Genomic DNA, 27,724 nt, shown 5'->3' on the forward strand with positions numbered 1-27,724 from the left:
AGTGGGCGACAAGAGTGTTGGTTGGTGTGCAGGTGCCTGTCACTGAGTGAATGTGGCACTGGCGAGTGTGGACACTGGGAATGCATCAAGAGATTTTGCAGGTTTTTGTTTTATATATATTTTATACTTTGAATAAACGTTATTCTTGAATTCATCTTTTTAAATCACAAAGATTCATCATCTGAGGAGACAACAAATCTTTGATTGTGGTTGCCGGGCTCTCAGTAATGGAAGGTTGGCCTTGTTTCCTTTACACAGACGCAAAAAGCTGGAGTAATTCAGCGGGTCAGGCAACATCTCTGTTGTAGATGTTGCAAAGGAATAGGTGACGTTTCGGGCCGAGTGCCTACTTCAGACCAAAGATCCTAGAGGAGTCAAGGGAAACGGAAACGATAAATATAGACGGTGATGTAGTGAGATATAGATCAAATGAATGGAAGATCAGCAAAAAAGTAACGACGATAAAGGAATCAGGCCATTATTAGCATTGTTAGGCGACTTGGAAGCTGGTACATTGGGTAGGGGAGGGATGGAGGGGAGGGGTAGAAGAGAGAGAGAGAGAGAGAGAGAGAGAGAGAAAGGGTTACTTTCCTTTGTCGGTCAGGAATGGTAGCGCCATCCCCGCTCCTGGTACCGGTCTCGGAAGACCATCCCTGTTCCTTCATGGAAACCCATCTCCGTTCCCACTATCACACCCTTGACAAGTGATGCCGTGCTCCTGCCCACTGCCTGACCTGTGTTTCTCCAGCACTTTATTTTTTTGCTGAAGAGTCCACCGTCTGCAGTTTGTCTCCTTTATAAAAATGACTCGCATTCTCTTTTACGTGAAAGAACACAATGGATTTGTTTTTCCAACCATATCAAAAGCCAGGTATTAGGAATTGTAGATGAGGTGTGCCATACGATGCATTCGTAATACCATCCACTGTTCACCGTCCATCATTGCACCTAGTCCTCATCAAGAATAGCATTTCTTAATTATGGTTTAATAATAGCAAAAACATTAATACGTAAAATTTTGGAAAAATACATCAATACCAATGCTTAAAATGTGGATTGCAAGCATGTTGGACACTGCACATCTTGAGGAAATGCGATTCCTCCTAATGGATAAATCAGACCAATTCATAACGAGTTGGTCTCCATTTGTCGTCTTTTTGGAATCATATGGTGCATCACAATTGTAAAAGCTAACTGTTTCAGGACTGGAAGAGGGATGGTCAAGATTATAAACAATGATCTTACTTTTTTTTCTTTATGTCTTATTCTTTTTTTTCTATTTTCTTTTCCTCAACTTTCTTTACTCATTCGTCTTTTTTCTTTTTCTTCACACACTATATATCTCGCGTCTTTCTATCCTTTACTATCTAATTTATTTTTCTTATTCTCATCTTTCTTTATTATAACAAAAAAAATAAGAAGCTGTACATAAAATGTATTATGAAAATATATATTATGCACTTTGGTGCCATATGATTGTACTTACTTCTAATAAAATAAAATATTTAAAAAAATAAAAAATAGCATCCTCTGCTACACTTATTAGTTATTATTTCCATTCACAAGATATTTCATCCAGATTAGCTGCCCCAAACAAATTGTGCAACAGATCAGCATCTTGTTTGATGTGAATGCCACCCAAGTCACTGTCAAATGTAAATATCAATATTCCCGAACCAAATGATCCATAAAAACAACATTTCTTTGGAAACAAAACAGTTAACAAGTTTGCTAATAATTCAGCTTCTCAAGTCAATTTACTTATTTATTCTGATTCAACATTGTAATAGCAAATCTGTGTTTCATAATAGTATGTAAGTTAGTACAGAAAAATCCAGAAAATATACAAGTTGTAAAAATATGCTTTAGAGGTTCATTGATTTATATATGAAAAATAAAGAAACTTTAATGCCTGATGTCTGAAGCCTGGAGTAAAAATTGACATAGTGAACCAGTCTTGGTTCACTATGTCAATCCATCAAAAAGACACTGGTTTTAGGCGAGACAAAATTAATTAGATTGGAATTCATTAGATATGTTATTTACAAACTGAATATCCTACTCATTAGTGCCTGAGCATATTACTTTCTCTCATTGGTCAAACTCAGTCAATTCATTTAACATTTTCTCAGTCCATTTCTGCTTGTCCGCAGCCTTTTTCTTCAATTTCCCTTTCAGGCCGAACAGGCAAAATGGCATGTGCTATACGACTCCACAACCCACTGAATTTGTCTGAGTCTAGGATGTTGTACTGTGCACTGTTACTAGAGACATTGAACTTCATTATAAGAAAATTGTAAACCATCTCCTCCAGAGCATCAAGGCCCAAGTCTGGATCTAGTTTGGGCTCATCGACTAAAACCGTGATTAATAAAGAAACATCCTTAAAAGCTGCATTTTCATGATCACAGTATTTATAAAACATAAGTGTAGAAGCAGGTGGAAGCTCCTGAAATTGATGAACAATGGCTGACTTTCTGCCTTCTCTGAATCCTGATGACAATTGATTATCTAGATCAAGCTTGACTTCATCGCTGTTTAGAAATCTTTTACCATTTCCATCAATTTCAAATATCCTGGAACTTAAGGCCATGGCATAAGCTCCAGCAATCCTGCTTGTGAGGCAACGCATGGTTTCCTCTGCATCCCAAGCAGCTGCAAACATTAGGATAACTGGTTCAGAGTGCACAGTCTTGTTCACTTGTTTCTGCAACAGTATCTTGCTTCTTTTCCATAGCTGTTCTTCCTGATTTGGAAAACTTCTCTGCACCTTTTCAAAATTCTGCAAGAATATGTTGAGTACTTTAACTTCAGACTCTTGATTGATCTGAAAATTCAACCAGAGGTAGGCGAACAGAGGTATCAACAGGATTCCTATCCAGAGAAAACCAAGACCGGACTGTTTCCCTTTGGAGAAATGAAAATTGTTCAGTAAGTTATCCAGGTACCAGAGTTAATATTCACACAACAGTAACAACTTAAAATATAATGGAAAGTTGCAAAGGATAAAACAGCAAATTGATTAATGAGCAAATTCAACAGTAAAGTAGAAAAATATTTCAAACAGCAAGGTAATATTAATAAATCCTTCATCAAAAAAAATGTTCAGAAAGTCAATGAAAGGGATACAAATCACATTGCACACAAAGGTTGACAATATGTTGCAAATGCCAAGAAATATTCCAACAAATATTAAAATATTATGCTGGAGATTACAAAGACTTCTGACCATTGAAACATCCCATTCACCTCAAGTATTCTAGGACAGATAGTTAGTCAGAAACTTTTTCCCAGGGTGGAAATGTCCAACACAAGTGGGGGAGAGGGGAAAAGACTAATGGAGACATACGGGGGTAATTTTCTTTTTACAGAGAGAGTGGTGGGGCCTGGAATGCCTTGCCAGGGGTGGTGGTAAAGACAGATACTATTGCGGCGTTTAAGAGGCTTTTAGATAAGTACATGGAAATGCAAGGAATAGAGGGATATGGATCATGTACAGGCAGATGAAAGCAGTTTAACTTGGCATAATCTTTGACATAATCATTGTGGGTTGAAGGGCCGTTCCTGGGCTGTATAGTTCTATGTTCTGACAGCAATTATGCTTTAGCTGGCTGTCTGCTTTAAATGCATCAGCACAAGCATTTTGGGCTTTCTTCCCGATTTCCTAACCAAACTCATTTTGTATGTTAACGGTATGCTAGAGAAGGTTGGAAATTATTTTACATCTCTAATTACCCTTGTAAATATGGTAATAAGCTGTCTATGGACAGCTGCAGTGCATTTAATGGAAGTTCTACAAACATCCAATTGCAAAGAGCATTCCAGGTTGATAAAAAATACATCTATTGATACTCCTGAACACATCATCAGTGATGTAACCTGGGGTCATTGGGTGTTTCAGGTCTTTCAACATCAGACACCCTCACCCAGGTGACCCAGCCGTGGTTGATCAGACCATGACTTGTGTTCAGGTGGCATTCGCTCCTCCCCATGGACCTCCTCTCCTGATCCAGAGCCATCTCGAGGCTTTCTCCGCTGCCTCTGTGGTGTTCTTGATGGCTCTTCTCTCCATTCCGTTGATGCCCAGTGCGCTCAAGACTTTGTAGAGCAATTATTTAGCAGTATTTATACTCTGTGATGACAACAGTAATTTATTTCTCAATTCTGCCACATTGAGAAGAATTGTAAGCTACCCCTTGTGTCTTTTGCCCTTGCCTTTCCAGGTTGTGAGTTTTGGAGGGAATGTCAAAGAAATGGAGTATTTGGTAGATGGTATCCACTACAGACAGGAACAAGGAATAAATATTTAGCATGGTACAATGGAATTGTTCATGGAGAATCATCTTTATTCATTGGACATCCCATATGTCTTTACAGGCATGATATTCACCTCCAGAAAAAAAGTAGGACGTATTGACCGACAAGGCCCCCGGCGGAGTCCAGGGGCAGCGCCCCGGTCGGGGTTCAGGGGGCTCCTGCATTTTCAATAAATTTAAAGTAATTCCTAAGCTTTCTGCTAGTAGTTTACATAACAGAAGCTTAGAATTTTTCTAACACATAACCAGTAAAATAACCCCTAAAAGATAAATATTTCATGAAATAATTGACTTAATACAGCTAAAAAAATCTTGACAAAAAAAGTCACATGAATTTCTACATGATCTATTTGTAGAGATGCCAAAAGAACACAAACGTAAAACCTACACATCACCTGAGAAAGGTACCATCTCAAGGCATAATTATGCACAATACTGCAAGGCACAGTTAACTGTCAATACACTGATGTCACATCTGCAACACTAAGAAGGTAGAAAACTAAAAACCTCTGCCAATACCAATGAAAATAAAAATTCCCACTATAAACAGTAAATCTCCAGAAAGGGGATGGGGTAGCCGCTGCCCAGGAGGCAGGGCCCCGCATCTCTCTAAACCCCACTATCATCGCCAGTTCCATTCCCTTTCCAGTCGCAGGAAACACAAACCACGTGTTAATTTATTTATTTTCCCCACAAGATAGGAGGGGGAGGGGATCAACACCCCTCAGCCATCAGCTGTCCGGGCGTCCTGGTCATCCCGAGCCCACGCTCCCATTCGTGGCCCCACGTCTCACCCTGCCGCTCTCCAGTTCTCTCCGACAAACGGGCACCGTCACAGCTAGCACAGCTGGGCTGATCTCAGCAGCAGCCAAAGAGCGTCGTTGTGTTCCCGCGTGTCCCCCCCGCTATTGGCTGACCTCCATCATGAATCACAAGCTTGCCTGCCTCCAGACCGCTCCACTGACTCTCCTTCCCGCACCCTTTTATTTTACGATCTTGCCAACTAAACCGTCAAAATCAGGCACAAAAAATTGAAAAATCTGATTCAATGTTAGGAAAAGAATAAAATTGGAATTCCGATTTAAATCAGAAGAATATCATGCCTGTCTTTAAGAAAGTGCTATTCCATTCTTCCTTGACTGCATGGTGTATTCTGGAGGACTTCCAAAGTATTCTTCAGTGGGAAGTTCCAGAAATTTGCTTTAGTGGTGATGAAAAAACCATACTGTATCTTCAAGTCACGATGGTGCATGACCAAGGGGAAAACCTGGCAGGCAGTAGTGTCAATGTGCACCTATTACATTTGTCTAGCTGGTAGCAGCCATGGCAACTTGCTGCAGTGCATCTTATAAATGACTCACACGAAAAAGTTGTTGAGTAGATGGTGTGCACGGGCTGCTCATCGAATAAGCTATTTTGTTTGGGATGGTGCTGAGCTTCTAGAGTGTTGTTAAACTTCACCCATCCAAAGGAAAAGAGAATGCTTCCTCACACTCTTGACTTTCAAATCGTGGGCGACAGAAAGGATTTGAACAACAAGTGGACCACAAATGCCTGCTCTTGCGGGTAGAATATTCTGTGTCTAATCCAGTGAAGGTTCTCTCTTTTGGTACACAAAAATGCTGGAGAAACTCAGCGGGTGCAGCAGCATCTATGGAGCGAAGGAAATATTTCCTTTGTTCCATAGATGCTGCTGCACCCGCTGAGTTTCTCCAGCATTTTTATGTACCTTTGATTTTCCAGCATCTGCAGTTCCTTCTTAAACATTCTCTCTTTTGGTGATTGCTTGGCATTGATATTGTACCACAGTTATTTCTAACTTCTGTGCTCAGGCTTGGATGTTGACCAGATCTTGCGATAGGTGGGCAAGAATAGTTTTGTTTTCTGATACTGGAAGGAGTGATGTGGATGTTAGCTAATTGAAAACTTCTGCTGCCAGTAGAACGTAAACCTGTTTGTTATTCTGATTGGCTTTATCTATTCTAATCAGTCTGTAACGTGTCACTAGCAAGGCTAGCATTTATTACCCATCTCTAATATCGGAGGTATACCAGAAGCCAGATTAAGGCCAACCCACAATGAAGTGGGTTTGAGGTATAGATTCAGCTGTGCAACAATCCCGGTCCTATTGGATCATAAAGTACTGCCTCCCTTTCAACTTATTTTATGCCATGTTTCTAACTTGAAATTTGGTGTATAGGACATCAAATCCATTCAAATCCTCCTCAAGAACAGATTCATTTCCACATTACATTTACCTTGGTCACACTGATGTCTGTTGACGTCTTCATTTATCTGTGACTTCTGCACATTTCTCATTGAAGTCTCGCCACGTCCCAATTTTTCATTTGGATATTCTGAAATGGATGAAATTAACAAAATGATTAATTCCAATCAAACGGTTAGCTAATCCTCATATTGTGGGCAGACTCGCATATTAAAAAACCCTGATGTGATCAAGTGCTTTCAAATAAATTGCGTGAATGTTAAATAGATTATGATGTGCAAATATAAAAATGTATGAGCACAAGAGGCAGTACTGCAAAACTTGCATTAATTGCCCATCGCTAATTGCTCATAAGGAAGAGGTCTGCTCTTAAAGTATTCCATAACAGTGAGGGAAGATTGGTATGTTTACCATAATTTAGAGACAATGGTCTTCTCTTTTTATAACAATCTTCAAATGCTCTGAATATTTCATAGCTCTACAAATTTGGTTTAGCTTCATTATTGTCACGTGTACAGAGATACAGTGAAAAGCTTTATTTTGCAGACTCTTCAATCTGATCAGAAATACCATATATAGATACAATCAGTTCAAATTCAAATAACATAGATAGAGCAAAAGGGAGAAAAGAGGTTTAAAAGAGTAGTTATATTGGATGGTAGTAGATCTTTCTCTGGGAAGAACAGGCAAAGAGTCGCAGTGCCATCTTGGGAGAAATCTGACTAAACTTTCAATACAAACAACAAATCAAACCTGCCACCATTTGGCAAATCCAATTCTTTCAATCCCTCTCCCTCCATTGTCTGCATTGTCATCCCATGTTTTAATCCCTCATCTATCGCTCTAAAATCAGCACTCTTTATAATGGCCCTTCTAAAAATTCTTTCAGCTTGAAAAGATCAGTTCCCAGTTTTCCATGGGTATTTCTGTGGTAATAATTGTACATCAATTACGAGGTCCAAAAAACACATGATCCTTAAGGGCCTGTCCCATGAGCATAACGTGGTCGCTTGAGCTGAACGGCGGGGCCGGTCCCACTTCGATCGCCGGAGCCGTATGGAGTTGTGCGGAGCTGGTGCCGACATCACGCGGGGCTCCGAAAAACTGACCGTGTTCAAAAATTCCACGTGGCAACGGCCTGCCGGCCCGCAGCGTCTCGATGCCGGACCCTGCGTCTTGACGCCATACAAACTTCCCACGGACTTCGCTCAAACTTCACGTCACCCACTCAACCTCCGCGCGGCCCCCGCTTCCGGTTTGGTCGCGTTTGCCGCATGCAGGTCGCATGCACGTGGGACAGGCCCTTTAGCCACAGATCTTATATCAAAGAATTTATGCATTAAGGTAAGACCGATAGCTGGTAACATAGTAAATGCATGGAAACCTGCAGGCAGAGGTGCAGGATGACATCTCTACAGTCCCATCCCTTCATTTTGGGATATTTAGAGGGATTTGTGACCACATTCTTGCCCTGGGAAGAATGCATGGATTGTGGTCAGTGGACAACACACTTAGGGAATTAGTTTGAAATAAAAATAAATGAAAATGAACTATCTAAAAGCAAAATTGGTGCTTACCATTATCAGAGTGATTTTCCTCATCAGATTCATGATGCGTTGTGGTCTGAGGTTCTTGCATCTTTTCCTTTGCCTTCTGTTCATGGTTTTCACAGATGAAGCCTGCAAAGAACATAACATAAACAGTTAGGAAAGATCACTGTCATGTCCAATGATCTAAGTGTTGAACAATCCCAAACCCAAAAATCAGTTTAGGAAATACTGAAACTTTTGCCGACCATCAAAAGCAAACTGACTTAATCAACGATGGTATCCTATTGTGCAACTTCAATTAGATAATTCAGCGTAGCAGAACTTGATTAATAGTTTGAAAACATGAGAACGCAATGAGTAAAAGGCAAGAATTTCCAATTGAGCATGGGGTTTAAATGTTGCTGGTAATGTTGGCCAAGGAGGCTTTTCACAACTGAAAATTAAATAAACTGAATAAGATGGAAGGGACTAGGAGACGGCTTGCAAACTTAAATACTGGCAACTGCAAGTTTGGCAACATGCTAGGCAGACAGAAATGCCAGGCAGACAACATGCCAGGCAGACAACAAGCAGACAGAAACTGAGTTAACATTTCAGGTTGGAGGCCCTTTCTCACAACTAGATTGCAATAGTCCATCCAGCTCTCATTCTAACCTATCTCACGTTTGATGCAGTTAGAACAAGGCTGAATGTGAAATTGAGGAACAGCATCTCAACTTGTTTTCGCTGCCTGCATCACAGCTGGCCATCCATTTGTTATATTACCTCTGTTTTACTCTCTCAAATCGCACCCGACTCATCAGGCATATCCTCGAGCTCTGATTTCACAACATTTACATTCCTCTATGTTCATGTTCTCTAACGACCTCGATTTCGTAACGTTTATATTTCCTCGTTTAAATTCTCTCTCTCTCTCTCTCTTTAACTACCTTCATTAATCTTTGACCTCATTTGCAGATTATTCTCATAACGATCCTGGCCTCACCTCTTAGGAGATATTCTTTTTTCCTATCCATTCATTAGGTATGTTACAAAACCTACCTGAATCGCCATTGGGAATCTGCCCTCAGCCAGGTCCGCGATTTTGGCGCTGTTTGGAGGGGGCGGGTTTAAAACGCGATTTTTACTAGGCTGTACTAATCGCAGATGTTCAGCCTAGTAAATCATTAACGAAAAATCGCTGCAAGACCCGGTCGCAAAAGGTATTATTAGTTTTATAGGCCTCGATAATATAGTTCTAATAGTTTTTAAATTACTCTCTGATTCCGCAACATCTCGCAGCCCCAGGGTTTTATAAAGCAAACAATTAAAGGTATGTACCTTATTTTTACATTAAATGGGGCATATATATAACCCTATATATCAAGTTATCTATAGCGAGTAGTTCCTTTTGGGCTTTTTATATCCCGCAGTATTTTTCTCAGCATTTGAGGGCACTAATCCAGCGCGCTGTCAACATTCTAAACCAGCGCGTTCACATGAACCCACTAGAAAGCCGATTTAAATGGGCATTTATTTACAGCAATTGAACACTAAATTCCTTCCATTTGGCCTATAAATTAATGTAAATTAGATATAAAAATTATGTTATATTGTGAATTATTTGTGAATAATCTTTGGACACTTAGGCTATTTAAAAATGTCAATCCTTAAGAAATGGGCCTTTGATTATCCAAGATCACAGCTTTTTTGTAATGTCCATTGAAAATCAATAGGGAACAAGATGCTAATTTCCGAGTATGAAAATGGCCATAACTTTTTTAATACTTGAGATATGAAAGTGAATTTGGTGTCAAATTAAACTTATTGTTATGCTTTATCTGATGGGATAAATTGCAGACTTGATTTTTAAAATCTCAAAATTTTGTAACATTGCTACATTCATCCCCAACCTCTCACAAATTAAAATAAACTCTCTTTCCAGTTCCCACAAAGGATCTTTGACATGAAATTAACTTTATATTTCCACATGCTGCTTGTCCGAGTGCTTCCACCATTTTTTGTTCTTATTTCAGATAGTTCCTTTTCCCTATTTCCATTGACCTTCAGGAATGTCTGGGAAAGTTTTAATTGATTGTCAGAAGGGCAACGTGACTTTAGGGTGTTGGTTCGACTCTTCACTCAGATAAATTACAATTGACATGCTTTTCTCAAAGATGAATCTAATTTAGGATCTCTTCTGATTTTAGGAAGATCATGTGGCTCAAAACTGGGAGCAATCAACAGAATCTGAGATGATCTATTGAGAAGACAGAGAAGCAGGGACGAGGAGATGGCTTTCAAACTGCAAGGAAAGCATTTGTTGTGATGTATTAATGGCTCGAACAAAAGGAGGACTGAAGCTAAGTATGCAGCACATATTGACAAGCTCACAGCTTATGATAAAATCAGAATCTGTGACTGAAAATTCTCTTTATTATCTGTTGAAACTTTTCCAATATTTTCTAATCATCAATATAGTATGAGCACACCTCAGACTGTAAATTCTGTCTCACATTCTTTCATTGTGGAAATTGAATGACACCTGATAAATAAAGAGCATGTAAAATGTTACTGTTGGATAATATGAAGCAAAATACATGTCTAATTCCCTCTAGTGAGATGGAGGGAACTATTGTTGTCATTGAATGACAATAATGAATGAATAAGTTTATACTAATACTAATTCAAGGGACCGGACAACAGTTCTGGCCGCCACTTCAGCGCCTTCTGCTGGCCCGCTCGCCTCTGCCAGTGCTCACCGTATGAACATCTCTCACCTGCCGATTCGCCGGCTTCGCTCATGTCAGCCGCTTCCCGCAAATCCTTAAATTCCCACAGCCGAGTAACTTCAATTGGTCCCTTGATCGCGCTGTTGGAATTTAAGGATTTGCGAGAAGCGGCTGACATGAGTGAGGCAGGCGAGTGGCAGGAGAGAGGTTTTCAGACGGAGCGCATTGCCAGAGGTGAGCGGGGGCCGGCAGAAGGGACTGTCCGGTCCCGGCGGCCGCTTGCAGCCACCCGAGCTACTTCTCCCCCCAGCCACAATGCGGTGGCTCCTCACCCGGAGCGTCGCAAGTGGATTACTGGCATGATCCCCGACCCCCTCCTTCTCAACACTCCTGCCCTCCCCGCAACTTTACCACGAGCCATTCCCCACACGCTGGGAAAGGAACTCTTCCCCCCACCCCCCGGGAAATACGGGATTTAAAAACATATAGCACCAAGAAATGTATTCTTAAGATAATGGCAATCCATGTTTGAAAAATCCGCCAAGAAACCTGCGCTGCACATGCAGTAGGCTGCAAAGGCAGAATTTCAGCTGCCTTCAGCTCTCCCTGTCATTGACGGCTTGAAGCTGCTTCGATGGCACTTCAGCTGCACACACTTTCGCGTGTTACAAGTACTGCGGATGGAAGGCACGGAGAATTATGCCTACCTGAGAGATCGATCTCTTAGCGGATCCAAGTCCAAGATGGCGGCGCGCACGATCGCAGCGGCTCACGGCTCCCGGACTCGGTGCTCTTTTTTGTTGTTTGTGTACGTTGTGCTGTCCGTGTACGTCTTTGCAGTCGGGTCTGCGAACACCCGCTACTCCCGGCAGAACCTCGTGGATATCGCGGATATCGGTGACCAGCGCAAGACTGCGGTTTCGGGTGTCTTCCATCGCAAGTATAACATCCCGGGCGACATAGCGAGACCACCGGGGTCCCCGTGGATTGTTGTCGGGTCTAGGAGGCGGCGCAGACGGAGGAGGGAGAGGAAGCAGAAGCGAGGCCGCAGGTCCAGGGCTTTGCTAAGGCTAAGGAATCGACCACACAAGCCACCTCTACCGAGCCTGTATCTCTCCAACGCCAGATCCCTGGTTCACAAAATGGATGACCTGGAAGTACAACTCGCCGGAAATCGATATGTCCGCGACTGCTGTGTTATGATTATCACCGAAACCTGGCTTCACCCGGGGATACCTGATGCTAGCATGCAGCTAGCAGGTCGCTTTCTGCTCCGCGGGGACAGGACTATAGACTCCGGTAAGAGCAGGGGAGGGGGCCTCTGTATATACGTGCATGAGAATTGGTGCAACAACGGGGCAATCATAGACAAACATTGTTCCCCTGACCTCGAGTACATGTCTGTAAGATGCCGGCCTTTTTTTCTACCGAGAGAACTAACAGTCGTGATTGTCACGGCTGTGTATATTCCACCTGACGCCAATGTAAACAAGGCGCTCTCTCTCCTGCTGAACACCATTAACGAACAGCAGCGGGATCACCCCGAAGGTGTTCACATAATCGCAGGGGACTTTAATAAGGCCAACTTGAAGACTGTACTGCCGAAATTCTACCAACATGTCAAGTGTTCTACTAGAGGGGTGAACACGCTGGATCATGTCTACACCAATATCAAGCACGCGTATAGAGCCATCCCCCTCCCCCAACTCGGCCAGTCAGATCATCTCTCCCTCCTGCTCTCTCCAGCCTACACCCCCCTCAGACGCAGTGCCAGGCCCACCATAAGATCTGTTACAACCTGGCCTGAAAATGCACTCTCCAATCTACAGGACTGCTTTACACAGACAAACTGGGACATATTCGAACACCAGGATCTGGAAACTCTCACAGAATCGGACTATATCAAGTTCTGCATCGGAAATGTGACTGTAGACAAAAACATACGGGTTTTCCCAAACCAGAAACCCTGGATGTCCAGCCAGGTCCGCACACTCCTCAGAGCCCGCGATGCTGCCTTCAGGTCAGGTGACAGAGCTCTGTACAGGGCTGCTCGAGCCGATCTGAAAAGTGGTATTAAAAAAAGCCAAGGCGGACCATAAGAGGAGCATAGAGTCCCACTTGTCCAGCAATAATACACGGGAGGTATGGCGGGGCATACAAGACATTACCAACTACAGAGGCTGTGCCACAAAGTCAGAAGACCTGAGTGCGCCGCTGGCAGAAAAGCTAAATTGCTTCTTCTCCCGCTTTGAAACATCACAACAGCAGCACTCACCTGCTACAGCCCTGTTTCGACCCTCACCTAGCTCCTGTACTACTCCACTCACTGTAACGGAGCACGATGTCAGACGGGTGCTCCTGGCAGTGAACCCCAAGAAGGCTACCGGCCCAGATGGAGTACCTGGTAAGGTGCTCAAAGCGTGCGCCCACCAGCTCACTGCCATCTTCACCAGAATTTTCAACCTCTCCCTGGCCCAGGCAGTTATTCCGTCCTGCCTAAAATCAGCCACAATCGTCCCTGTGCCGAAGAAGTCTACCATCACCAGCCTTAATGACTACCGTCCTGTGGCCCTCACTCCGGTAATCACAAAGTGCTTCGAGAGGTTGGTCCTCCAGCACATCAAGGTCTATCTACCACCAGACCTCGACCCCCACCAATTCGCCTATCGCCAAAACAGATCCACAGAAGACGCCATCACCGTAGCTCTCCACTCTGTGCTGAGCCATCTGGAGCAGGGGCAGAGCTACGTCCGGATGCTCTTTGTGGATTTTAGTTCAGCCTTTAATACAATCATTCCGGACATTCTCATAGGTAAACTGGTCACTCTCGGCCTCCCCACTGTCACATGTGCCTGGATAAAGGATTTCCTCACCAACCGGCCCCAGACTGTGAGACTCGGCCCCCACCTCTCCTCCACTCGCAGGTTGAGTACCGGTTCCCCACAGGGCTGTGTGCTAAGCCCCCTCTTATACTGTCTCTACACCTACGACTGTAGTCCGGCCCACAACAACAACCGCATCGTCAAATTTGCTGACGACACTACTGTGGTCGGACTTATTTCGAAGGGAGACGAGGCAGCCTACAGAGAGGAAGTCCTGAAGTTGACAACCTGGTGCTCAGAAAACAATCTGGCTCTGAACACCAGGAAAACAAAAGAGCTCATTGTCGACTTCAGGAGGCACAGCACCGACTTAGCCCCCCTACACATCAACGGCGAGTGTGTGGAGAGGGTCAACACCTTCCGGTTTCTCGGTGTCCATATCGCTGCTGACATCTCCTGGACGGACAACACGACAGCGGTCATCAAGAAGGCTCAGCAGCGGCTGCACTTCCTGAGGGTCCTCAGGAAGCACAACCTGGACTCTAACCTGCTGCTGACCTTCTACCGCTCGTCCATCGAGAGCCTGCTGACATACTGCATTACAGCATGGTATGGCAGCTGCACCATGGCAGACAGGGAGAGGCTTCAGAGGGTAACCAGGACAGCGCAGAGGATCATTGGCTGCCCTCTCCCCTCCCTGATGGACATCTACACCTCCCGCTGCCTTAGCAGGGCAAAGAAGATCATCAAAGACAGCTCCCATCCTGCGTTTGGACTGTTCGACCTGCTGCCCTCTGGAAGGCGCTATAGGTGCATCAAATCCAGGACAAACAGACTCAGGAATAGTTGCTTTCCGAGAATTATATCTACCATAAATTCAAATTCACACATGCACTGACTACACCGCCCAACACGGACTTCCATCTGTATATATGTATATATGATATATGTATATATGTCCCCCCCCCCCCCCCCCCCCTCCCTTCTGTTTTTTGTTTTTTTTTTCTGTTTTGCTTGTTTTTTGTGCTAAATTGTATGTATGCACTGAGTACGAGCAGCTTTCAGTTTCACTGTACATGTATAGTGACAATAAATGGCATATCTATCTATATCTATCTAGATAGGCATAATTCTCCCATGCTTTTACTATTTATATTTAATAATTACCATTTAATAATTTTAGTCAGGGTAGGCAGTGCCTACCTTGCCTACTCTGATGGCACGTGCCTGCTTCTGAGGTAGGAAGATGCAACTTGGTGGATAGCGTGAGAATCCACCAGGAATCAGATATTAAGTTGGTGTCAGATTTTTTTCAAACCTGCTTCACTACTTGCTTATCTTTTACAATTTTGAAGAAAAAGTCTTAACAAACAAGATTGATGCTATTGTGAAGCCAGTGACATGATGCTCCATATCGTTGAACCTCATGGTAATTGACATTGAACAACATTGTGTAAACACCATGAAACAATGAACAGGCTTTGGTGAGATCTTGCAGTGTGACTGAAATTCTGATTATCATCTGTTAAAGTCTTCCAATATTGGATAACCTCCAAGATGCTCTAATTACTTTCATCAAAGGTAGACAAAAGTGCTGGAAAAACTCAGCGGGTGCAGCTCCATAGATGCTGCTGCACCCGCTGAGTTTCACCAGCACTTTTGTCTACCTTCGATTTTCCAGCATCTGCTGTTCCTTCTTAAATTACTTTCATCAAAGATGACACCATTCAAGCACTTTCAACTGGACAACAACGTACACAACTTGATAATTTGCTTGGAAACAGTGAACATTAAGACAGTGAACAGAAGCGAGAATTTCCTCACTGCGCTCCCAAATCTTAGTTTTCAAATGAGTTTGTGAGATCTCAGAAATAAACATGTCTGTACATTCTTCAACTAAGAACACTACATGGCACCTGGTGAAGTCAGAAAGTACAGAATTCATATCCAAGTATTTTTGATTAAATGACCAACACTGTATCACCAAAGAAACAAACAAAAAAAAAACAGCCCTCAAATCTTCTCTGTTTTACCTTTATTCTTCTCAACTTCTTTTGCAGTGTTACAACAATTCAATTCTTGTGCATCACCCGGTGGCTTCTCGTTAGATATCTCTTTTCCATTTATATCTTCTGAAGGAAAAAGATATAGAGTTAAGAATGATCAGTGATCATTTCAAATCTCAAGCTATCTAAATACAAACAACAAATCAAACCTGCCACCATTTGGCAAATCCAATTCTTTCAATCCCTCTCCCTCCATCGTCTGCATTGTCATCCCATGTTTTAATCCCTCATTTATTGCTCCAAAATCAGCACTCTTTATAATTGCCCTTCTAACTATTCTTTCAGCTTGAAAAGATCAGTTCCCAGTTTTCCATGGGTATTTCTGTGGTAATACTTGTACATCAATTACAAGGTCTAAAAAACACATGATCCTTAGCCACAGATCTTATTGAAAGAATTTGTGCATTAAGGTAAAACTGATAGCTGGTAACATAGTAAATGCATGGATACCTGCAGGCAGAGGTGCAGGATGACATCTCTACTGTCCCATCCCTTCATTTTGGGATATTTAGGGGGATTTGTGACCACATTCTTGCCCTGAGAAGAATGCATGGATTGTGGTCCCATGGACAACACACTTAGAGAATTAGATTGAAATAAAAATAATATGTAAATTAATTATCTACTCTGTCCAAATCAGAGAAATACCTAAAAGCAAAATTGGCATTTACCATTATCGGAGTGATTTTCCTCATCAGATTCATGATGCGTTGTGCTCTGAGATTCTTGCATCTTTTCCTTTGCCTTCTGTTCATGGTTTTCACAGATGAAGCCTGCAAAGAACATAACATGAGATCACCGTCATGTCCAATGATCTAAGTGTTGAACAATCCCAATCCCAAAAATCAGTTTAGGAAATCCTGAAACTTTTGTCGACCATCAAAAGCAAACTGACTTAATCAACGCTGGTATCCTATTGTGCACCTTCAATTAGATAATTCAGTGTAGCAGAACCTGAATAATAGTTTGATAACATGAGAAGGCAATGAGTGAAAGGCAAGAATTTCCAATTGAGCATGGGAGCATGAGATCTCCTCCATTGTCAGAGACTAAAAGCAAATTGGAGGAACAGCAATTTATATTTCGCTTGGGCAGCTTACAGCCCAGTGGTGGAATTTTGATTTCTCCCACTGCAGGTAGCACTAGCTTCACATTTTTAACTTATAAACAGCTAACAATGGCCTATTTCCTTTATCATCGTTACTTTTTTGCATATCTTTTATACATTGTTCTTTATCTCTCCACATCAGTCTATATCTCTCTTCCTCGACCAGAGAAGCAACCCTATACCCAGCCACTGACACTCCTCCGCCTAGCGGAGCTGGTCCTTACCCTCAATAACTTCACGTTCGACTCCTCCCATTTCCTCCAAATACAAGGCGTAGCTATGGGCACACGCATGGGCCCCAGCTATGCCTGCCTATTTGTAGGTTACGTCGAGCAATCCTTGTTCAATACATACCAGGGCCCCATCCCCGACCTCTACCTCCGCTACATCGACGACTGCTTTGGTGCCACCTCCTGCACCCGCACACAACTGACTGACTTCATCCACTTCACCACTAACTTCCATCCGGCACTCAAATACACCTGGACCATTTCCGACACTTCCCTACCATTCCTTGACCTCACTATCTCCATTGCAGGTGATAGACTTCTGACCGACATACACTATAAACCCACTGACTCCCATGGCTATCTGGACTACACTTCTTCCCACCCTGCTTCCTGTAAGGACTCCATCCCCTACTCCCATTCCTCCGTCTACGCCGCATCTGCTCCACGGATGAGGCGTTCCACACCAGGACATCTGAAATGTCCTCACTATTCAGGGAACGGGGGTTCCCCTCCTCCACCATAAATGAGGCTCGCACCAGGGTCTCTTCCATACCCCGCAACACTGCTCTCTCTCCCCATCCCCGCACTCGCAACAAGGGCCGAGTCCCCCTAGTCCTCACCTTTCACCCCACCAGCCGTCACATACAAAAAGTAATCCTCCGTCAGTTTCGCCACCTCCAACGTGACCCCACCACTCGCCACATCTTCCCATCTCCCCCCATATCTGCCTTCCGCAAAGACCGCTCCCTCCATAACTCCCTTGTCAATTCTTCCCTTCCCTCTCGGTCCACCCCCTCCCCGGGCACTTTCCCTTGCAACCGCAAGAGATGCAACACTTGTCCCTTTACCTCCCCCCTCGACTCCGTTCAAGGACCCAAGCAATCGTTCCAGGTGCGACAGAGGTTTACCTGCATCTCTTCCAACCTCATCTATTGCGTCCGCTGCTCTAGATGTCAGCAGTTCTATATCGGTGAGACCAAGCGGAGGTTGGGCGATCGTTTCGCCGAACACCTCCGCTCGGTCCGCAATAACCAAGCTGACCTCCCGGTGGTTCAGCACTTCAACTCCCCCTCCCACTCCGCCTCCGACCTCTCTGTCCTGGGTCTCCTCCATGGCCACAGCGAGCAGCACCGGAAATTGGAGGAACAGCACCTCATATTCCGTTTGGGGAGTCTGCACCCCGGGGGCATGAACATCGAATTCTCCCAATTTTGTTAGTCCTTGCTGTCTCCTCCCCTTCCTCAGCCCCCCTGCTGTCTCCTCCCATCCCCCAGCCTTCTGGCTACTCCTCCTTTTCCCTTTCTTGTCCCCACCCACCCCCGCCCCCGATCAGTCTGAAGAAGGGTTTCGGCCCGAAACGTTGCCTATTTCCTTCGCTCCATAGATGCTGCTGCACCCGCTGAGTTTCTCCAGCTTTTTTGTGTAACCTTCGATTCTCCAGCATCTGCAGTTCCCTCTTAAACACAGTCTATATCTCTCGTTTCCCTTATCTCTAACCAGTCTGAAGAAGGGTCATGACCTAAAACGTCACCCATTCCTTCTCTCCAGAGATGCTGCCTGTCCCGCTGAGTTACTCCAGCTTTTTGTGTCTCTTCTGAATACAGACTGGCTCCTCTGATGTTAATATTAAATTGGCTAGCAAAATAAATGAATCAAAGATGGCATGCAGGTAAGCCATAAACTAATTTTAACCATCTATAATGATCCTAATTTAATTTAATGTATCTTTGAAATGCTGACCAGAGTTTGTACATTAAGTGAATCAATAGTCCAATACACAGGATGAACAATGTCAGGTGTGCATAGTTGCTATGTGGACTTGTGACAGTTCAGGAGATAAGAGTGGACAGCCGGGGTTGGAGACCCACATAGAAGCACGGGAGAGATCCACAGCTTTATATGTTGAGTGCTTCCAACTAGGTAATAGTTTCAACTTGGTTGTTGACACAAGAACTACAATTAGCAGGTGAGAATATCCTCCCTACTCACCCAACCATCGGGTTTCAAATGAGTTTGACAGAGATCTCAGGATGAAATGTCCTTCCACATTCTTCCACTGAGAACTCCACAAGGAATTTTGTAAGTAATCAATATGGATTCTATACCATATGATTAAATGAGAAACGGAGGCCTGTTTGAATATATAGATTCAAAAATGGGAATGAATCTCAGAATTGCCCTGTAACTCCTCTTCATTTTACCTTTATTCTCCTGTTCAACTTGAATTTCTTTTGGATCCTTGGAATATTTCAAGTCTTGTGCATCTATCATTGACTTCTTGTCACATCCCACTTTTTCATTGATAGATTCTAAGGGAAACAAATAAATATTATTAAGATTGTTCAGTGATCATTCCACACATATAAATATTTTAAATAAAATATAGATGTCAAAAGTTTTGATTGATAAAAAATCTCAATGAAAATGTGGGCAGTGCAGATAGTAGAGCAGCTCTCTTGCAGTAATAGAGACCTCACTTCAGTTTCACTCCTGGCATCGGGTGCTGTCTGTGTGGAGTTTGCATGTTCGTCCATAACCGTGTGAGATTCCTCCAGGGTCTCCTGTTTTCTTCCACACCCGAAGGAGATGTGGATGGGTGTTTAGTTTAGAGATGCAGCGTGGAAACGGGCCCTTCGGCACACCGAGTCCACAACGATCAGCGATCGAGGTTTATATCCTCCCAACAGTGCAACTCATGCAGATTCCATGCAAGTTACTTCATCATTTTGTGTCTATCTTCGGTTTAAACCAGCATCCGCAGTTCCTTCCTGCACATTTTGTCTTCCCAAAATTTCTCTATTTTGCAGCTTTACAATTTGAATGAACAAAAGAATACTCTCATTGCAGGCGTGACACCGAGGTCAGCGCTGGGGCCTTAGCTACTTACAATATATATTTGTGATGCCGGTGATGAGACTGAATGTGCTGGAGGCAGATCTGATAATGATACAAACAGGATGGAAAAGCACATTGTGAGGATGACACAATTGGGTGAAATGAATGGGGAAATGAATAGGGCAACAATTTCGCGGATGGACTATACCTGTATTTCCCAACAATGAAGATGCTATTTTTTACCCCAAAATAAGGCCCAAAATTTTACCTGCGTCTTGGAGGCCATGGTTAAAACACGAGGGGGACACAAGGAGGCCTAACACAGGGGTCGGCAACCTACGGCCCGGATCCAGACCGTAACCCGATCTCATCCGGGCCACAGGCGGTTTTTTTTTCCAATTAGTTTTCGCAACCTGGGAACTACAGCCAGTCCTGGGGCAAGCGAGCCGACCTGGGACAGGCTGTAGCGCCCAGTTCACAAAACATCAGGAGGATTGTCCCCCATCTCGCAAAACATGGGGGGGGGGGGGAAGAGTTCCTTTCACAGCGTGTGGGGAGTCTGGCCCGGGGAGTCTGGCACGGCCTGGGCAGCACAAAGTAGTAAACTTGTCTGGGCCGCTAGGGGTAAAGTTGCGGGGAGGGCAGGAGCGTTGAAAAAGAGGAGGTCGGGGATCTCACTCAGTAGCTCGGGTGGCTGCGAGCGGCCACAGGGACCGGACAATGGAACCGGCCGCCACCTCAGCGCCTTCTGCCCGCCTACCCACCAGCCAACCACAGTGTCCTTCGGCACGGGTGCATCCAGTGGAGGTGGTGGCTGGCGGGTAGATTGCCTCCTTGAAGGAGTTTCGCTTCTTCCTTTCTACTGACTAAACCAAATGCTTGATCCTGTCCCGCTAGCCTTTTTTCAAAATTTAATAACTCAAAATGGGAGTGCATCTTCGACACAGGTGCGTCATCATTGCTGGGAAATACGGTAATTGGGGGGGGGGGGGGGGGGGGGGGGTATGTGAATTTTCCTACCGTGACCACAGACTTCTAGTGTGTACTGTTTTGCTTTAAGAATCTTCAAGGGCAGTACAGTGACACAGTGGTAGAGTCGTTGCTTTACAGCGCCAGAGACTAGGGTTCGATGCTGACTATGGGTGCAATCTGTGTGGAGTTTGTACGTTCTCCCTGTGACCCAGTGGGTTTTCTCAGGGTGCTCCAGTTTCCTCCCACACTCCAAAGAAGTATAGGTTTGTAGGTTAATCGGCTTCTGTCAAAATTGTAACTTGTCCCTAGTGTGTAGGACAGTGCTAGTGTACGGGGGTGATCGCTGGTCGGCGTCTGTTTCTGCGTTGTATTTCTAATGTCTAAAGATCAGACGCAAAAAAAAAAAAATATTGTTCAAACGAAAAAAAAAAAAACAGAATGCTGCTGACCATAGGAACATAGGTTGCTTTGTACATTGAAACATATTAAGTTAGCATACAGGTACAACAAGTAATTGTGAAGGGAATTGCACTGCCGGCAAATAAATTATATTGCAACGGCAACAAAATCTTGAAACCTTACATGGCATCGGCAAAACCACAGCCATGGAAAAATGAACACTCATTTATTAAGGGAGATATATGCAATGGAGACTTTTCACTTGGTCTGTTGTAATTATGAGGAAAACTCATTCTTTAAAAGTTTAAGAGAATCTTTCTGAGCAGATTCGGCTAATACTCTTTGGCATCAAGAAGAATGGGAAGCATTCTTATTGAAACACTCGAGATCCTGATGCAGTTGGTAAGATAAATGCTGATAGGGTGTTTACCCTCATGGCAAAATCTGGGACTTGGAATCCTGGATTCAAATAAGGATTGGTCATTGAAGGAAGAGACAGAGAGAAAGTTGGAACTCTCTACATCACAGTCATGGATTATTTATGTAGTATAGAATTTTAAACAAGCTGCTCTCCATCCAGCTTTAGAATAGGTAACTTGCCTGCAACATGTTATTACAAACATCCAAGGCCTAACAATTTCCTCTACCTTCATTTACCTACTGTAATCATTGTGCATTTTTTTAATAATACATACAAATCATACTCGTCTCTGTCGGGCATTCCTAATCCTCTTAATCACTACTCCCTACCACTATCCATAACATCAGTGCCTATTCTGGTGCTAAAATTATTACAGTTGTTAAACCCATAATAGGAGCAGAATTAGGCCATTCGGCCCATCCAATCTGCGATCGTGGGTGATTTATTTTACTCTCTCAACCCCATTCTCCTGCCTTCTCCCCGTAACCTTTGATACCTTTACTAATCAAGATCTTATCAATTTCCACTTTAAAAATACCGAATGACTCTGCCTCGGCAATAAATGACTCGGCAATAAATTCCAGATTCACCACCCACTGGCTGAAGAAATTCCTCCATCTCCATTCTGATCCAATCCACATGCAATTTGCATTTTGATTTGAATCTTGACTGGTCCCACATCCATTCTGTCCCACATGCACCACATTCCTCAAAACACCACGTTACCATGATCCAATGATTCCTCAGACACGTGTTCCCCTTCCAGGTTCTCCATTGATTTCTCACTGTATCCCCACTCTTCCCTTGAGGATTCTTGAAGAAAGAGAACATCAATCAATTTCTTTCCAATAGTTACCCACATTTGAAATAAAAAACTTTATAACAATCGAAAGGATAAAGTACATAGATTTTTTTAATCATGGGAAACAAACTGGCTTCTTTAGGCAAGAGTGGGTACATATTTCCAGGTGGGAGCAATGTGTCCGTTGGTTTTCCCATTTTATTATAAACATTGTCCTTAGAGATAGGAAAGATTGGGGATGAATCGGCACCCTTTTGGAATTAGATTGATTCAGACTTCAGAATAATATATTTTGCAAAAGTCCCCAAAAGAGAAGATAGACTTCTGATAGAATAGTGGCTCCAGAATAGCCACCAAACTTCACAGTGAAATATTAAATGTCTGAAATGCTGGTGAAGCTGGTACCTAATTGATTGGCTCCAAATAGATATTTTGTATTTAGGCCGTGGGCCGAACATCGAAAATGTGTCTCGAATTTAACTTTTGTGACCCATGTCTGGTATCTACTTGAAATTTGGCACAGATTTAGATAAAATATAATTGAGAAGGAATTCATAACTCGTCAGTGCAAAAAGTTGCACACTAATTAAACTAATTAGGAAAAAGTAACAGCGCCCTCTTGTGCTCAAGAACAGGTAGCTGTACATTACTCTATGGGGAGCTGCGGTAGTGCCGAGACTCGAATGGGAATGTAATTCTGCTCCTATTCTCACCCCGTTAGTCTGGTTCAGTAAAACACTGAGTCAAACACTGGATTCAATAACTTTATTTCCAATCACAATACCACTACCCTATACGATACTTAACCAACACCGCGGGCCCGATCCTTGTCTCTACTTGTCCAAGCCCTTCAGCCTCGTGCGAATAGACACTTCCAGCAGGTCAGCACAGCCCAAGTGCTGCCCCACAAGATCAACACAGACTCATGTGCTCTCCTCTCTTAAATACCATATCGGACCTGTGGCGTGAAATACATGGGGAGGGCAACCCCTACAAACCAATCATAAATAAATATCATACAATACATTAAATTGACAGTTCCCTAACCTAATCACAAAATACCCCATTACAATGTTTCTACATAAAGCTCCCAATGGAAGGCAGTTCCCCTAAGTAAAGAAACATTTTGCCAGGTAATATAAACAATTCGGGCAAGGCCCCTAGCTTTGACCAATCACAAGATAACAGTGCAAAGACCATGCAACATAGCTAACAGTGGTATTATAACATAACATTCCCCAACCAATCTTGATCATGCATTTGCAGCAAGGCTCAACTCTTTCTGCAAAACCCTCATACATATTAACAATTGAGGGGACATCTGGACATCGCCCTGTACTTAGCTTCCTCCCAGGACCCAGACATTCTGGAGCCATGAACCTCATGGTCTATGCAGCTTTTGCAAAAAGATGCCAAGCAGGTTTTGCAAAGGCAGAAATCCTCCATTTTGTCAGACACTAAAATGGCCAATATTAATAGGAACACGGGATGTGTAACTCTTCACCACGGGAATTTCAGTCTTTTAATCCGTGATCTACAGGGAGAGGACGCTGGTGAATACGAGGTGAATTTTGGAACAAGTTCAGGAGGTGAAACTCAGGCAAGAGTCCGACTGGAGGTGTTTGGTGAGTGAGTGCCGCAGAGGTGGGCCGAAAGGACCTGTTTCCGCACTGTATTTTCAAACTAAAATCTAAACTAAAATTGTAGGTACTTTGCTCAGCGGATACATGAGCTGTTCAAAAATTAGACCTTGATATCCAGAGTATTACAAACTAAATGAAAATTGTGATCAACTAGAAAATACGATATTTAACATCTGGCCAACTAAAGCAACCTCATGAACTAGCAGGATAATGCGAGGTGAAATCCAATTCAGGAAATTTTATTCAGTTGTGCAATTAAAGCAAAAATTCAATGACCTTCTCCTCCCTCACCCTGCCACACCCAAGACATTTCAATAACAACAAGGAAAACTAATTTTAAAATAGATGCAAAAGATATGCGAGAGCAACAGTTGTTGCATATGACGTTCTCTGTATTAAGTGGTTTTGTGAGTATGAACTGCGAACATCTCCTTTGCAAAAGACACAGGAGTACTGGAGTAGCTTTGTGGGTCAGACAGCATCGCAGGAGAACATGGACAGCCGACGTTTCGGGTTGGGATCCTTCAGATATCAGTCTTAAGAAGAATCCCGACCCAAAACGTCTCCTATTCATGCTCTCCTGTCATACATCCTGATCCGGTGAGTTCCGAGTGTTTCCTAACCAGAAGCCTTGGATGAACCATGAGATCCGTATTCTGCTTAAGACCAGATCCCATGCATTCAGGTCTGGTGACGCAGAGGTCTATAAGAAGTCCAGATAAGACGTTGACAAGGCCATCAAAAAGGCCAAAAGGAAGCTGCTCTAAGCTGGAGGATGAGACTGATGTCTGGCAACTGTGGCAGGGCTTGAATGCCTTCACCTCCTACAAGGCGAAATCTGGAGGCAGCTCAAACAACAGTGAAGCATCACTCCCTGACGATCTCAATGCGTTCTACGCACGCTTTGATAGGGAGAACACTGATGTGCCTTCCCGAGCCCCCATTTGCCCTGATGGTATTTCAGTCACAGAGGCCGACGTTAGAATATTCTTCAGGGAGTGAACCTTTGGAAAGCGCCTGGACCGGATGGTAGTTCTCAAAACCTGTGCAGACCAACTGGCTGGAGTTTTTGCGGACATATTTAACCTCTCACTTCTGAGGTCCCCACCTGTTTTAAGAGGGCATCAATATCTTTCTATCCATACTCCTGTCCAAATGTCTTTTGAAAGTCGGAACTGTATCAGATTCTGTAGCTTCCTTAGTATAGTTTAGTTTAGAGATACAGTGCGGAAACAGGGCTCTTTGGCCCAACATGTCCACGATGACTAACGATTCCTGCACACTAACACTATTCTACACATACTAGGAACAATTTACAATTTTACCAAACCAATTAACCTACAAACTTGTACATCTTTGGAGTGTGGGAAGAAACCGAAGTTTCCAAAGAAAACCCACAGAAGTCACGGGGAGAACATACAAATGGCACGGGTCACGGTGGCGCAACGGTAGAGTTGCTGCATTACAGCGTTTGCAGTGCCGGAGATCAGGGTTCGATCTCGACGACAATGCTGTCTGTGCGGAGTTTGTACATTCTCCACGTGACCACATGGGTTTCCTCTGAGATCTTCGGTTTCCTCCCACACTCCAAAGACGTCCAGGCATGTAGGTCAATTGGCTTGGTGTATGTGTAAAATTGTCCCTAGTGTATGTATAATAGTGTTCATGTGTGGTGATCGCTGGTCGGTGCACACTTGGTGGGCCGAAGGACCTGTTCCGCGCTGAATCTCTGAACCCCTGTATGTCAGGGGTGATGGGGAGAAGGCAGGAGAATGGGGTTGAGAGGGAAAGATGGATCAGCCATGATTGAATGGCGGAGTAGACTCGATGGGCCGAATGGCCTTATTCTGCTCCTATCACCTATGAACTTATGAGCACCTGTAGTCAGGATCGAACCCGGGTCTCTGGTACTGTAAGGTAGCAACTCTACTGCTGCGTCACCGTGCCACCCTCCCTCGCTCATTCGGAAAGGATTATCCTCTCAGTGAAAAAGTTGGCCCTCAGGTCCCTCGTAAATCTTTCACTCTCTCCTTAAGCACATGCTCTCTAATTTTACAATCCTCTACTTTTGGAAAAAGACTGAGCATTCAAAAACTGAGAATTTCTAGCATTCAACTGAGCCATGCTCCTCGTGATTTTGTATATTTCAATAAGATCATCCCCTAGCCTACTGCATTCTTAAGGAAAACAAAAATACTTTAATAAGATTGAGTAACATCAATTACAAGTAGGTTGGAAAAGTTAGAACTGTTTTTCTTGGAACAGAAAGTTATGAGATGGCTTAACAGAGGGAAATGGTTCTGCTCGGGATACAGGGTGAAGCCCACAACCAGAGGCCATTATTTTCAAATCATTGGCAAAGACCAAGAGGGACGGTGAAGAGATTTTTACCCCTAAGAACATCTCACCTTTATTAAATAACAATCCAATGATACATTTAAGGAGATTAAATGGCAATTTAAATAGCCAATTTTACAAACAGAAGCTGGGAGTGGGAGAGTATGACTATTCTTTCAAGACTAATTGCACAAATGGCTCTCTTCTATGCTTATCTATGATCTATGTTGGTATGCTTATCGACAGAAAAGTGTCGATGTGGAGCCATTAACAATGGACATATTTACCATAAATACCAGGCAGTAAAAAAATCTTAAGATTGTGCAACATAAATGTTTGTGTCGACTGATTGGTTAGCTCGGACCTTTCATAGGTATAAATCCCGCAGTAGCATTTATTTTCTACATTTATTAAACAAGCCAGCTGTTCACAAAATGATTATAATTTCTCAAATTACGTCGGACTAAGTATTGGTTCCTTTTTCTTTCACCTGCCCTCCTGACCGATACATGGAAGACGATGGAAGCAATCAGTAAAGGAGTCTTTGGCCAGTGTTCAACAAGGCAGGCGCTGGGAGCGCCTTTTGAACTCTGAGGGAAGTCACAAACTTGGGTAGTTTGATGCAACTTACATACCGTCACTTCTTTTTACTGTAAAGTAAATGAAATAGCAGCCTCGCAAATATGCATAAACGTAGGGTTTCCAACATTCAGCATTTTAGCTACATCGTTTTCTTTAACAATATTAGCTCGCCAGCACTCGGGAACTCCCTTAACTAACTTGGGGTTCTCCTTGAAAACTCAGTGAACACCAAACACCTGCCACCGTGCACTCACCCTGCAGCTGCTGCCCTCCACTTTCACACTGTCCGTCCATTCTTTCAACAGGCGCTGTCGCCATCCTTCCAGGAGGCACTCATTTCACCTTCGCTCCTCTCGACATGAAGCCGCCAGCAACCGCGGGGGGAAACATTCGCCACTGGTTTGCAACCCGACGACGTTGGGCGTGGGAACGCTGTCAGAGCAGCAGGGACTTGTACCGAGACGGACTGCAGGGCACAAAGTGCTTCCGCAAACCTCCACTTCGGGGCAAGCAAAGATCATAATTAATGATCTTTGGGGGCGGGCAAGCAATGCTTATTTCTATCGAGGACCCCGTTGCCGGGTAATTATGTTGTGAACATCTCAGATCGACTTGTACAACTTTTGCAGACGTGCACAAAAAAAAACTTTGACTGTCCGAGGGAGCAAACCAACAATTCAGCCTTCTTTAAAATAGTTTGGGC

At 43.6% G+C, this 27,724-nt stretch overlaps 1 protein-coding gene across 2 annotated transcripts; it reads right to left on the minus strand.

Moving 5' to 3' along the window:
- Window positions 1-1,754: 1,754 nt before the first annotated feature.
- LOC129701036 (torsin-1A-interacting protein 2-like) lies at window positions 1,755-27,499 on the minus strand. Of its 2 annotated transcripts, none has more exons than XM_055641980.1 (8): window positions 27,276-27,499; window positions 22,384-22,470; window positions 19,232-19,339; window positions 16,364-16,465; window positions 15,660-15,755; window positions 8,121-8,222; window positions 6,575-6,673; window positions 1,755-2,907 (listed from the first exon to the last, which is right to left on the minus strand). In XM_055641980.1, exons 1-8 carry the CDS (start codon window positions 27,337-27,339, stop codon window positions 2,129-2,131), a joined length of 1,437 nt encoding a protein of 478 aa, XP_055497955.1. In that variant the 5' UTR covers window positions 27,340-27,499; the 3' UTR covers window positions 1,755-2,128. The 2 variants fall into 2 exon arrangements, with proteins under 2 accessions (XP_055497955.1, XP_055497954.1); XM_055641979.1 differs by having other exon boundaries at window positions 15,660-15,758; window positions 27,276-27,497.
- Between the last annotated feature and the right edge of the window lie 225 nt (window positions 27,500-27,724).

The sequence above is a fragment of the Leucoraja erinacea genome, chromosome 10, assembly GCF_028641065.1.
Source record: "Leucoraja erinacea ecotype New England chromosome 10, Leri_hhj_1, whole genome shotgun sequence".
Lineage (NCBI taxonomy): Eukaryota > Metazoa > Chordata > Chondrichthyes > Rajiformes > Rajidae > Leucoraja > Leucoraja erinaceus.

Bases quoted from the DNA above. Each gene is read 5' to 3' on its own strand.
- LOC129701036 (XM_055641979.1), bottom strand. From the start codon at position 27,339: ATGGCGACAGCGCCTGTTGAAAGAATGGACGGACAGTGTGAAAGTGGA. The intron at 8,223-15,659 runs GTAAAACAGAGA...TGTTCTTTGCAG, and splicing joins AGAAGTTGAGAAGAATAAAG to GCTTCATCTGTGAAAACCAT. The intron at 6,674-8,120 runs GTAAGCACCAAT...CATCCATTTCAG, and splicing joins GGAAAATCACTCTGATAATG to AATATCCAAATGAAAAATTG.